This window comes from Quercus robur, chromosome 12 (assembly GCF_932294415.1).
Source record: "Quercus robur chromosome 12, dhQueRobu3.1, whole genome shotgun sequence".
NCBI lineage: Eukaryota > Viridiplantae > Streptophyta > Magnoliopsida > Fagales > Fagaceae > Quercus > Quercus robur.
This window is the reverse complement of record NC_065545.1, coordinates 33,090,278-33,103,085: the sequence shown is the minus strand read 5'-3', so window position 1 is coordinate 33,103,085 and position 12,808 is coordinate 33,090,278. Positions and strand designations below refer to the sequence as shown.

General features: G+C 33.8%; 1 protein-coding gene across 1 annotated transcript; it reads left to right on the top strand.

The window, feature by feature from the left end:
- The first annotated feature begins 6,950 nt into the window (after nt 1-6,950).
- LOC126709793 (metalloendoproteinase 4-MMP) lies at nt 6,951-8,332 on the top strand. The gene has a single exon (XM_050410135.1). It carries the CDS (start codon nt 7,137-7,139, stop codon nt 8,214-8,216), a length of 1,080 nt encoding a protein of 359 aa, XP_050266092.1. The 5' UTR covers nt 6,951-7,136; the 3' UTR covers nt 8,217-8,332.
- The last annotated feature ends 4,476 nt before the right edge of the window (nt 8,333-12,808 follow it).

Below are 12,808 nucleotides of genomic sequence, written 5' to 3'. Positions count from 1 at the left end.
CTCTCCCTTCCTCTACTCTATTCCCCCTCCTTTTTTAATCTTCCAAACAGGCTATAAATTCATAAACTGATTTGTATTTCTCATGGGCTGCAGGCCTTGGGCCTTTTCTTGATGCTTCAAAAATATACCCTTAACACCATTTTTTTTTTTTAAATTTAATTTTTTAACCTATGACATTCGCTTCATCATAATTCCTTTTTTTTATAAGACTAAAACACTAATTGGTCTTTGGTATAGGTAGGGGTTCAAACCAGACTTCTTTTTCGATAATAATAAATTTTATCAATTGAATTAACTGAAACCGACTATGTACTCTTAACTCTATTAAATCATATAAAATTCAAGATTTACGCGTTTCATTAGTGATGTTGTTTTTCTAATCATTGTTATAGAGTCAACCATATCTATAAATATATAAAGCATAAACTATACATATTAGTTGGAATTTTGAAACCATATGACATATGCTGAAGCGTGTTTGATACTTTTTTTTCCCATCTTTATCCATAGACTTGCTTAATTGGTTGTATTTAAAATTGGGTCCATTCAATTTTTTTTTTTTTTTTAATTTATATCATTTGACTGATTATTTAGATCGATGGGAAAAGACAGGGTAGTCCTCTTCCATGAAACTATCTATGCCTAGAGTTAATAAACACACACCACAGAGATGCCAAAGATTCCCTAAACTGATAATGTTTATATAAGAAAGTCACTTATGGCATCCTATAGCCTAGCTAGTTAGAGAGGCAAGGTGAAGAGGTATTGAAAATGAGCTTTCTTGAGAAAGGTAACTGGATATATACAAGTGATTGAAATCACAATTTCATTTCACTAAATTGCCACAAGAAAGCAGCAAATGAAAGAGACGGAGAGCGAATTAGGACTCTAGGCCTTGTGCAATGACAATGAGAGAAATCATTCATGATAAGATAGTGGCATTGCGTCACCCAGATAATTTCATTGTGCCTTGAAAGCGAAAACTTGGAAGACTTACACCTTAAAACCTTAACCGTTTGAAAGTAAAACCGAAATATATATTAATAACTACAAAATATGGGTTTCAGTTAACTCAATTGGTAAAATTTTTGATGGTTAAATAAGAGGTTTTGGAATTCAATCTCCGCTTACACTAAAAATCGATTGGTGTTTTGGTCTGATAATAAAGAACTATGGAATTTATGGAATTTATGGAATTATGGAATTTAGTATATTTCTTATTCACGTGCATTTGCCTAGAAATGAAGTTGTGTTTTGTGTTTTTGGCTGGGTCCCATGGCACTGTTCACGACCCAGCCAAACACGTTAAATGCAGATTTTTAGGTAAATACTGGGTCCCATGGCACTATTCATAACTTAAAAATTATTTTGCTACAGTGTTTTCAGTAATAAGTTTTCAGTTTTCAGTAAAATAAGCGGTATCCAAACAGACCTTTTATGAATTGTAATTTTTTTATTAGAGAAATTACACATCCTTTCTTCGAGTTTATCAAAATGACATTCAACTCAAATGTTGTGTAAATGACAATCCATATTAAGGTTTTTATAAAGAGAAATGATATATCCACAACATTTTTACAATAAATCCTAAGTGGTAGGTTGTTACTGGTTGTTATTGTTGGGACAAAAAAGTAATTTTAGTGTTAGGTTCAAATTAGAACGAATAACGACTAACCACCTATGATTTGTTGTGAAAATGTTGTGAACGTAGCACATTTCTTTTATAAATTCAACATATATGTCCACATCCTTTTATAGTGTTGCTTTATTAATAACAAAATAAATTTTTATTTTTATTTTAAAAATATCAATTTATTTGTAAAAATCTCAAGGGAAGTGTTGACATTTCGTCCATAATTAGGCATTGACTTATATATTATACTAGCTATAGGCTCGTGCATTGCACAGTTTTATGAAAAAACTTATAAAATAAATGTATAAATAATTATATATTTTAATAGATTCAATAAAGATAAAAAAAATATATTTTTAAGTGTAAATAATTATCTCACTAAAATAAGGGGTAAGATTTCTTCCTAAAACTAAATTAAATTGATAATTCCAAATTGAATTTTAAATTGATAATTATTTTAAAAAAAACATACTAAACAATTTATAAATCTAAAATTAATATAATCTTGATAATATTATAAATTAAAATTAAAGTTGATAATTCAAGAATACACATGTAGAACATCTTGATAATTTGATGTAACATAAAAATCAAATAAGAAAATTGTTAAAATTAATATATTAATTCTTAGACCCTAACCCTAAGCATATAAATTAGATCAAATCTAAGAAAATTAGTTTAAACAAAAGGCAACCAATACACAAAACCTAATCAATTTAATAAAAACAAAATACAAAAACAAAGTAGGAGCCTTTAGAAACTAGACAATGTTTTCGAATGTTTTGAATTCATTAATTAAAATCACATGAAGACAAAAAACTAATTGTGCGCGCCAGAAGTGAGACTGTTGGGCCTAACTTCACTTGGGCTCACAACTTACTTGTAAGGTGGGCTTAGGATTTCCTACTTTGGGTCATTCTCGGCACAGAGACTTAACGTAGTTTCTCCTCTCTCTTTCTGAATCACTCTTTTTCTTTACTCTCTATTTTTTGTGAACCTTTCAACAACTTTTTCCCTTTCCATCTTCTCATATTTATAGCTCTAGATTAGTGGAGAAACCATGATTACAACCATAGTTAGTGCAATTGGGGGTCCAATATCATCAGTTGTAAGTGGGTGGTTAGGTGGGGGTGGAATGTGGCGAATGTGGCCTTGGAACTTGGTTCCGACTCAAGTAGGAATGCTCGGTAGTGATGTTTCCTGGGAACTGCCAAGCATGCTATGGTGTGTTCGGACGTTAGTCTTTCTTTATTATTCGGGAACGTTTTGCCGAGCAATGGTTAGGTGATGAAACTTGGGCTTGTAGTTTGTGAGGGTTGAGTAGAAAAAGATTGGAGATGTGGGCCGTGCTGTTGGACCTGAATCCAAGGCCCAACTAGATTTGAGTACCTCGGTGCCGTACACCAATAATTACACTAAAGAAAATAAACAAAATGAAAATAATAATAATAAAAGAAGAAAGAATGCATACCTGCATTGTCATGGGATTTAGACATTCACATATTGAAATAAGCTTCACTCCAAAAAGGATATATAGGGTTATATATATTGGTAGAGTACCATTTGAAATATAATTCATATAAATCTTATTGAAATTAAAGATATCTAATCAATGTGTTTGTTTTTATCTCATAAAAATTGGAATTAAAAAAAGGTCATATGAATAGAATGAAAAAAAAAGAAAAAAGAGTTGATTCAACATAACGTAACATATAAAAAATTAAAAATTAAAAAAAAAAAAAAAGGAGAGAAAGAGAGATAGCTATAAGGAATTTTGATATATATATATATATATATATTAAATGTCATCAATGTAGAAATTATCAAATTAATAGAGATATATACTATTTTTTGGGATAGATAGAGATTATCAAATTATTGGAGATATATATTGTTTCTTGAGATAGATTTATATGAATCACCTCTTAAAGAATTTTTTGAAAATTTAGATAATAAATATTATCTAAATTAAATTTTTATATGTTAAATATTATCCCCTTATTTAAGAAATATATCCTAACAAATAAAAAAATAATGTTAATTAGATGATAAATATTATCTAAATTAAATTTTTGTATGTTAAATATTATCCCTTAATTTAAGAAATATATCCTAACAAATAAAAAAGAATGTTAATCTAATTTTATTTAATGATAAGAATAAATTAGAGTCCTGGTAGTATACTATTCTTTTTTAGTTCTTTAAAAATCTAAAATTTTAATAAAATTTATGCAATTTGATGAAGCCATGTGGCGCAACCACAATGTTTAAGTCCAACTTTTATTATATATAATATGATATGATTTTTAGAAACCTCAAAGAGAGAGTGTCATTTGTAGAAACATTGGAGAGGAAATTTTATTTTGATAAATTTCAAGAGAAGTTAGTGTCATTTACCAATTTTTTTTTCAATCTTTTAATAAAAAATATATACTGAAAAAGAAATTGTTATTCATGCTTTGACTCCGAAATTAAAGATAATCCTAGTTTCATCCTTGAACTTAATGCAAATCCTTTAGACTGCTTATGGAGAAGAAGATATAGATACACACAAGCAATACAAATCAATGCACGCATAACAACACATTTTTTCTATTAAATTTTTTTTATAACAAACACATAGGATATAATTTTATTATGGATAAAGTTTGGCTACAAACTTGATTGTAGTCAATAGTTATAAATTTTACTAAAAAATTTAACATAATTATATATTTTGAAAATCTAATTGTTGGATTGTATGATTTTTATGTTCTTAATACGTATGTCAAATTTCATGCCAACTGGAGGTTATTTACTATTTGATCCATAAGCTTATTTCATAGTTTTATATTACAAAAACTTAAAATTTAAGTATTTGATTAGTGATATAATTATTGATCTTTGATTTTCTAAAAATTTTGTAAGCATTGAAGATTTAAGCAAAAAGTATTATTAATGGTGAATTTATCAAAATTCACATCCAATATAATAAAAAAATATTGAGTCAAGTTGTAGTTATTGACTTCAGAATCAAGTTTATATCTAAATGGTCTTTTTTTTTTTTTTTTTTTTTTGGAGAAACTTTGTACTTTAATTATTTCGTTGAAAGCCTAGGTAAACGGTTTACTATTATTATTACCTTATGTTGTGGGTTCCAGTTAGCTCAATTGGTAAAGTTTCTGATAGTTGTATAAAAGATCTAGGGTTCAATACCCCGCCTACACCAAAAAACTGATTGGTGTCTTAGTCTGATGATAAAGAGCTATCATCAGGAGCGGACGCCATATGTTAAAACTCTCAAAAAAAAAATTATTACCTTATGTTATAAAACATTTGTGCCATTGATAGTTATGGGATTAAGAGCATTCTCATCAGGTGTACCAAATGCCAAATATTTGGCATTTGGCACACCAAACCCCAAAATATGAGCCTCATGAGATGTTTCAAATGCCAAAATTTTTGACACACAGCTATAGTACCGTCTCAAATATGAGACGGTACGAACATCCATGCCAAATTTTTTTTATTATTTGTTTATTTACTCAGACTTTCTCTCTCATATATTCACTCAAACTTTCTCTCTCTCTTTTCTCTCATCTTCGTTCTTTTCTCTCATCTGCGTTCGTTCTTTTCTCTCTGTATCTTCGTTCTTCTCTCTTGCCGATCTCGCCGAAGCCGCCGATCTCGCCAGAGCCATAATCGTCCTCCACAGCTCCCTCTTCACTCTCATTCTCTTCCTCTCTCATCCTCAAGCTGCCTGAAGCCGATCTCGCCTAAAGCCACCTCAAGCCGCTAAAACCGATCTCGCCTGAAGTAGCCTGAAGCCGATCTCGCCACCGATGTCTCTCGCCTGAAGCCGACTTCGCCACCTAAGCTGTGGGTTTGTTTGATTTGGGATGAGTTTTGAGGTTTGTGAATGTGGTAGGTTGTGGGTTAGTTGTGGCAATGGTACTGTGGTTGTGGCGGCAATTTGGTGGTTGTGGTGGTGATTATTAGGTAGTTATGGTGGCTATTTTTTGGGTTGTTGTGGATTTCTTTTTTCCTGGTTGTGTTTTTTTTTTTTTTTTTAAGGTGCCGTTGGTGGATGTGGGTTTGTGCTAGTGGTTGTTGTCGGTGTTGTTGCGGCAGTGGTGGAGGAATTGTTGTTGTTATTGTTGGAGTTTAATATATTATTTTAATGTGGTGTAAATATTATTTTAATGTATAGAATGGAAAAATAAAATATCTGATAAATGATGTATTGTAAAATGATGTGTTAAAATAGTAAAGTAGGCTTTTGGTGTGTCAGGGAAAGTTTATTTTTCACTTATTTAACTTATTTGGCTTACTTATAATTTTTTAGAAATTTACTTTTTCTTAAATATAACTTTTTTTTTATCCAATGTATTTTTTTTTAATTCTAACAAACCAATAAAAATAAGTTCTAGGAAATAAACACTTTCTCAAATCTCAATAATTTTTTGAGGCATTACTTTCTCAATAATTAAAAGATTAAATTAATAATTTAACCCAAAATAATCTTACATATACTAATAATTGAACACAAGAATATCCAGGTTACTTTTTTATTCCAATTTTACATCTGACTTTGGAAATTGGTCGTTTAAATGGAAACTCGGATGTTCTTTCTTATAGGGGATATTCGTTTACTATCCCATACGTAAGTACTTGTAGTAATAAAAAAAAAATTGGCTGACCAAACCACCACAAATTTCCACATCTTCTATTCCTGCCCTTATAGATGAAAAGTAGCTATTTGTAATTATGAGGTTGTATCACAGGAACAACATCCTCTCCAATAATAAGTAAATGGTGTTATTCAATTTTCTCTCTAGCAAGACTTTAGGTTTGAATTCTTATAATCCATTTATCATAAACCCCAAAGAAAGAAAAGAATGGTTTAGCCATCTAAGACTGGTTCAAACATTGCGTGAATGTGTGCCTAACATGAACAAAGGTCTTCTTCAATAACTAATAAAATAAAAGTAATAAACCCTCCCTAGAAAACGATTTAAGAAGATGATGCTAAAATCATTAAATCAACAAATTTGGTCATCCAACAGAGTTAGCTGCTTCATCTAAACTTGAACAAATCAAACCTAGCTTATTACTAATTTTTAAACATATCCCTCATGTTTCCACTTTAAAAATAAGAGAGACATATTGATATAACACTGACGCCAATATTCATTCATAATTCATTTACTAACCTAAAAAAAAAATACAGAAAAACAAATAAAGAAAATTAAGATTAATAAAGACAGATTCAGTGGTTAACCCACCATATGGCACCCACAAAGTCAGAATCACCTTTAAAAAGGCTCGCACGGCAGAATCTTCTTAAACTTTCCCATCATTTTCTTGTGTTTCACTCCCATATAGCCTAAGCCAAGCTTCAATAATTCCTATTTATTAATTTTTTTTAAAATATTTATTTATTTATACAATAAAAAAATTTCAATTATAAGATCTTTTTCTTTCTTTCCCGCAAATCCAAAGCTCCAAATCCCAAAACAAAACTATGTTTCCGTTTCTCAGTCACTTCATCTTCTTCTCCTTCCTCCTCTTTCTTTCCCGCCCTTGCTTTCCCGCCAGAATCCTACCAGACAAATCAACTGTCATAACCGTCGCTTCCCACAACGCCACGTGGCACGAGTTCATGAAATTCCTAGACGCCGGGAGGGGAAGCCACGTCAGCGGCATGTCCGAACTCAAGACTTACTTCAACCGTTTCGGGTATCTCCCGATATCCTCCAACGACACGAACTTCACCGATACGTTCGACACCCAATTCGAATCGGCCGTTATTCTTTACCAGAAGAATCTCGGTCTGCCCCTCACAGGAAAGCTCGACACCGATACCATATCCTCTATCATGTCACCGAGGTGTGGCATGAGTGACAGTGTCACCAACACCTCCCATGGCTTCCACACCGATCGTCGTTACGCGTACTTTTCCGGCAAGCCCCGGTGGGTCAACTTGACGCCGATGACTCTAACATACGCTTTCTCGCCGTCTGACATGATCGATTACCTAAGCTCATCGGAAATTCGGATGGTTTTCGAGCGAGCTTTTTCGCGGTGGGCGTCGGTTATTCCGGTGAATTTTACAGAGACCGGGAACTACTTATCGGCCGATATCCGAATCGGGTTTTACCGGGGCGATCACGGGGACGGAGAGCCGTTTGATGGGGTGTTGGGAGTTTTAGCTCATGCTTTCTCGCCACAAAATGGGAGGCTCCACCTCGATGAAGCGGAGACGTGGGCCGTTGATTTCAATACGGTCAAGTCAAAAGTGGCCGTTGATTTGGAATCAGTGGCTACCCATGAGATTGGGCATGTACTTGGGTTGGCTCATACGTCGGTCAAAGAAGCAGTTATGTACCCAAGCTTGAGTCCTAGGACAAAGAAGGTGGACCTCAAGATAGACGACGTGGAGGGAGTTCAAGCTCTATACGGGTCAAACCCAAATTTCAAGTTTAGCTCTTTGTTAGAGTCTGAAAATTCTTCTAATCATGCACCCATTGGCCTAGAGAGAACATTCTCTAGCTGGACAATTTCCTTGACAATGGTATTTTTATTATTGTTTTTGCATAGATGAACCTTTTTCTTTTTTTACCTTATACTTGTAGGTGAATTTTACACATTTTTACGCTTTGTAAAATTGTAAATCACACTCAAAAGAAAGCTTAGAAACAAACGAAAATTCTTTCTTTTTATACTATATGGTTGTGGTAATTATTAGTTGTTTAAGATTTTTATTTTCATGAGAGGCAAGTACTTTTGTAAATATGATAATATTGATATAAAAATCTAAAAGATATATATAGACTTTTTATGGACCTGGGGAGGCTGGGACATCACAACAAATCAAAAGAGAGTCACATACCATCAAAAAGGGGCACAGCGTAAAGGTTAATGTTTAAAAGTCGGCATGAGAGGAGAGGCCAATCAAATTTGAAAATTCTTCTAGTGGTTCGGGCTGAGACTCCTACCCAATGTGGCAATTCATTGGCATCGCAAAGCATATACCTAACCTCATACAGGGAATGAACTAAAGTATCACTTAATATTCAAGATATAAAATTGTGCAATATCTGACACACAAATCAGATTCAAGTTTCCTCCAAGGAAGCCTCCCCAAAGAAGAGGTTGCATTGCATTTAGTTATTTGAGATCCACATGCGAAAATAAATTTTCCTTCTCTAACAGCCAAAAACTATACACTTAAAAAAAGAAAAGAAAAAAAAAGAGTGAAATATGAATAATTTTAAAGATACATCTAATTCATAACTTGTTAATTGTGCAATTATGAGTGGTAAATATTTTTCATCCATCACTGATTTGTGAGACCCATAACTTTTTATCGATTACTCATAATCACAAGTTAACAGGTTTTGATAATCACAAGTTAACAGGTTTTGAAAAAGCGTAAGAATGATTTACTTGGTAGTATTGTCACCCTTGCCAACAAAAAAAAGAGAAGAAAAAAGAAATGGTAAAGAAAGCGCTCGTTTCATCAGACTCTGCTGAAGTCAAAACTATGAATAATAACAGCGACACAAAACCATCAATAACCAATTTTAGATCAAGCCACCTCTGATAATTAAAAAAAAAAAAAAAAAAAAAAAAAAATTTAAGCCACAATATCATTGTTCTCTCGGAGTTGACGGAGAATTCACCATGTAAGACTTTACTCGGTCCTCATTGGCCAAATGAAAGAAGTGAAATGACTCAGCAATTAAGTCGACACTATGTAGCTCTACCAACCCACCAATTGACATGGCATGAAACTCATCAGAAGGATCCTAATCACTTTAATCAGTCAGAATTGTCGAAAACGCGCATGAAAAAAAGTAATAATCTTTGTCTAGAAAATTGATCTTTGCAATTGACGAGAATTTAAATTGTAAAAGTCAAAAAGTCAATGATATTACCACACATCTTTGATGTGATGGTTATTCTATAAGTATAAGTGCTTGTGGAGTGTAGGGGACAAGAGTTGGGGTTCAAGTCTTCAGAAGAGAGTTTCACACACATATACATTTAGATTAAGTTAAAATAGAATTCTATCTTGTAAAAAAAAATTAAAAAAAAAAAAGTGGATGATATAAATTTTATGTTTTAAAAGTTTAAGTTGAGTGACTGATTTAAAAGTGAGCTCAAGAGGAAATAAAATGTATTTTAAGCGATAAAAAATTTTATGGGAAGTGTGTGATTTCTTTGTGGTCTTAAACTGTGGATTAACATAGTCAACTTTATAGTTTTGAAAGATAACTAAAATCACATTGTTTTGTACCAAACACTACATTGATTCTCTAGCAGGTAGAGGTTTTCCTTCCTAAATTACAAGTAGGCCGTCAAAAAGTTACCATACCTCTATGATCATCTCTAGAGAGATGGGTCGTTTCAATGTAATCAAAATCTTTTAGAGTTTTCTTTTTCGTTTTTTTTTTTTGTTTTTATTTATTTATTTCTTGTATGGCTGTGAAAAAGCTAAAAAAGACGTATATTAAATTATTAATGAGAGGCAAAATGAGTGGGGAGCCGTTTCAATTTACTTCACACGAACTCACATAGAAGGGAGAATTGAAGAAATAAAGTTGTTCCTAAACGTTTATAAGAGGAGACCCAACTGAACTGACAAGCGAGTGTGTGCTGGAACATTGGCCTCACAAAGTACAAGATGAAATGACCAAAAAGGAAATTGAAATTTTAGAGCTACAATATGTTCAGTCCATGCAATATATACAAACTTTTGTTATTTAGTTGAGCAAGTGCATTTTATCAGCTTAGTTGAGCAAGTGCATTAACACATATGAGAAGAGACTTGTTTTAGCTTGATAAAAGAGTTGTGTTTATAGATTAACTTATGATACAAAGCAGCATTGCCATCATATGAGAATAGATTAGAATAGGGAGCAATCACTTTGCCCCTTCAATTGAATCCACAAATGCTTAAAAGATTGTAACTTACAATTTTATATATCCTAATTGAAAAACAACCAATTTATACCAAAAAAATTTATTGATGTTTTAACTAGATGTAAGGAGTAATTATAATGATCAACTGGATACTATAAATTCAAATCTCATCATTTTTTTTTTTTAAATAACACTAAAAATCGTAGTCCTGTTATATGATAGGGAATATTTTACCAATACTCTTGACTCTTTAACCTAATATCATTCTTCGGTCTCTAAAGTATCGTCGGTCACTCTAGCCTCTTCTGCTACTAAAGGGATAGCACCACGTTGGCATAGTTAGGCTCCACTTGAGTTGTCAAGGTTGACGAATATGTGAATAAATGGTTGTCCGTTAACATGGACGACCGTAGACGCATTATGATTGTCATTATGGAAGACGATGATAGACACATTGAAGGCAGAAATAACTCCATTAAACCAGCTAATAATGGGCAACGATAGGAGGACTGTTACAACAACCTTGATGAGCCACCTGGACGTTACGGACTCCCATTATTAGAGGGAATTCATTGCCATCAATGCCATAATTCACTCAGATGCAATGGATAAGCATATTAATCCAAAGCTAGGCTATATAAAGCTAACTTGCTCAAGTAAGAAATCTCATGAACACCTGATATCATTACACATTATCTAGATTCTTTAGTTGAGACAAAAGAGATTTTCTAACTTAAGCATCGGAGGGCCTTTGGCTGGCACCATCCCGGTGTTTTCCACTCTTACTCCTTTTGTTCTTAGCAAGTAACCAAGTTCCTCCATCAGCATCGACGAGGAACATATTGACGAGGCAATTCTGTGCTCCATCAATTTGGCGCCGTCTATGGGAAACGACGTAAGTTACTATACCTTTATCAACAAAGTTCCTTGAAATCGATGGATTCAACTGTGACAGCACCCCCGGATCCGGTGGTAATGGCCTAGCAAATTCAAGCATGGACTGCTAATGTGCAAGAGCTAATGAAACAGAATGAGGACCTGAAGCATTGTGCATGTCCTGAAGGTAGCAACACTTCCTTCCAGCGACGCAGCCACAGCCGACACGATGACGAAGCTAACAGCCCTGAGAACAGTAGAGATAGGGATACTTTTGAACATATTGAGAAGTCGACACATGGTAATGATCAGATGATGAAAAGCTTGAGGAGGGAGCTAGACGAGGTGAAGAACGCTATGAAGGGAAAAACAGCCATGAACCTTGATGGCATGCTGATGAGAACAGACTCACCTTTCACCACCAGTGTTTAGGAATGCCCTTTGCCTCCCAAATTCCGCCTATCGCAACTGGAGTTTTATGATGGTACTAAGGATCCCCTCGACCATATAGGGGCTTTCAAGATGATCTTGAATCTTTAGCAAACACTAGACGAGGTAATATGCAGATATTTTCCTACCACTTTAGAGGAGCTACAAGGGTGTGGTTCAGCAAACTGCTAGCATCGTCAATTGCAAATTTCGAATAGCTAAGCGACTCATTTGTTTAACACTTCATCGGAGGTCAACGTCACAAAAGGCCAACCTCTTGCTTGTTAACCATAAAGCAACAAGAAGGGGAAAACTTGAAGGAGTATGTGAAACGTTTTAATAAAGCTATTCTCGAGATTGATGAAATAGACGACCAGGTCATCATGACGACCTTCCAAGCTGGGCTAAGCAATTCAAATTTTGTTTTCTCGCTAGGGAAAACACCGTCAACTTCCACGACAGATCTGCTATTCAAGGCTCAAAAGTACATGAATAGGGAGGACGCTCTGAGTGCAAAGGGTTTGGCTGGCAAACGAAAGAAGGAAGAAGCCAGCGACTCCCTAAATAAGAAGAAAGACCGAAAGGATCATTCGTCAGATACCAAGTCCAGTAAGAATAGCCTAGAAGCTTTAATGAAGAAGTTGAACTTCACTCTGCTAGTAATGCCTGCAGATAAGATCTTAATGCAGATAAAAAATGAATTTGGCCTGAAATGGCCAAAGCCATTAAGTTTGTCTTCTAAAAAGCAAGACATGAAGAAATATTACACTAATGAGTGTCATGATTTGAAGGAACAGATTGAAGAACTGATCTAGAGAGGGAAACTTCAGAAGTTCGTCAAAAGAGACCACCAGTCTCAATCAAGGGCTGAAGACAAATCTCATGACGACCATAAAGATGATAGGCGAGATCATCCAAAGCAGACAGTAGGGGAAATAAGGATGATAACTAGTAGACCGGTAT

What these genes read in the sequence shown, in the direction of transcription:
- LOC126709793 (XM_050410135.1), top strand. Translation starts at nt 7,137, where the DNA reads ATGTTTCCGTTTCTCAGTCACTTCATCTTCTTCTCCTTCCTCCTCTTT.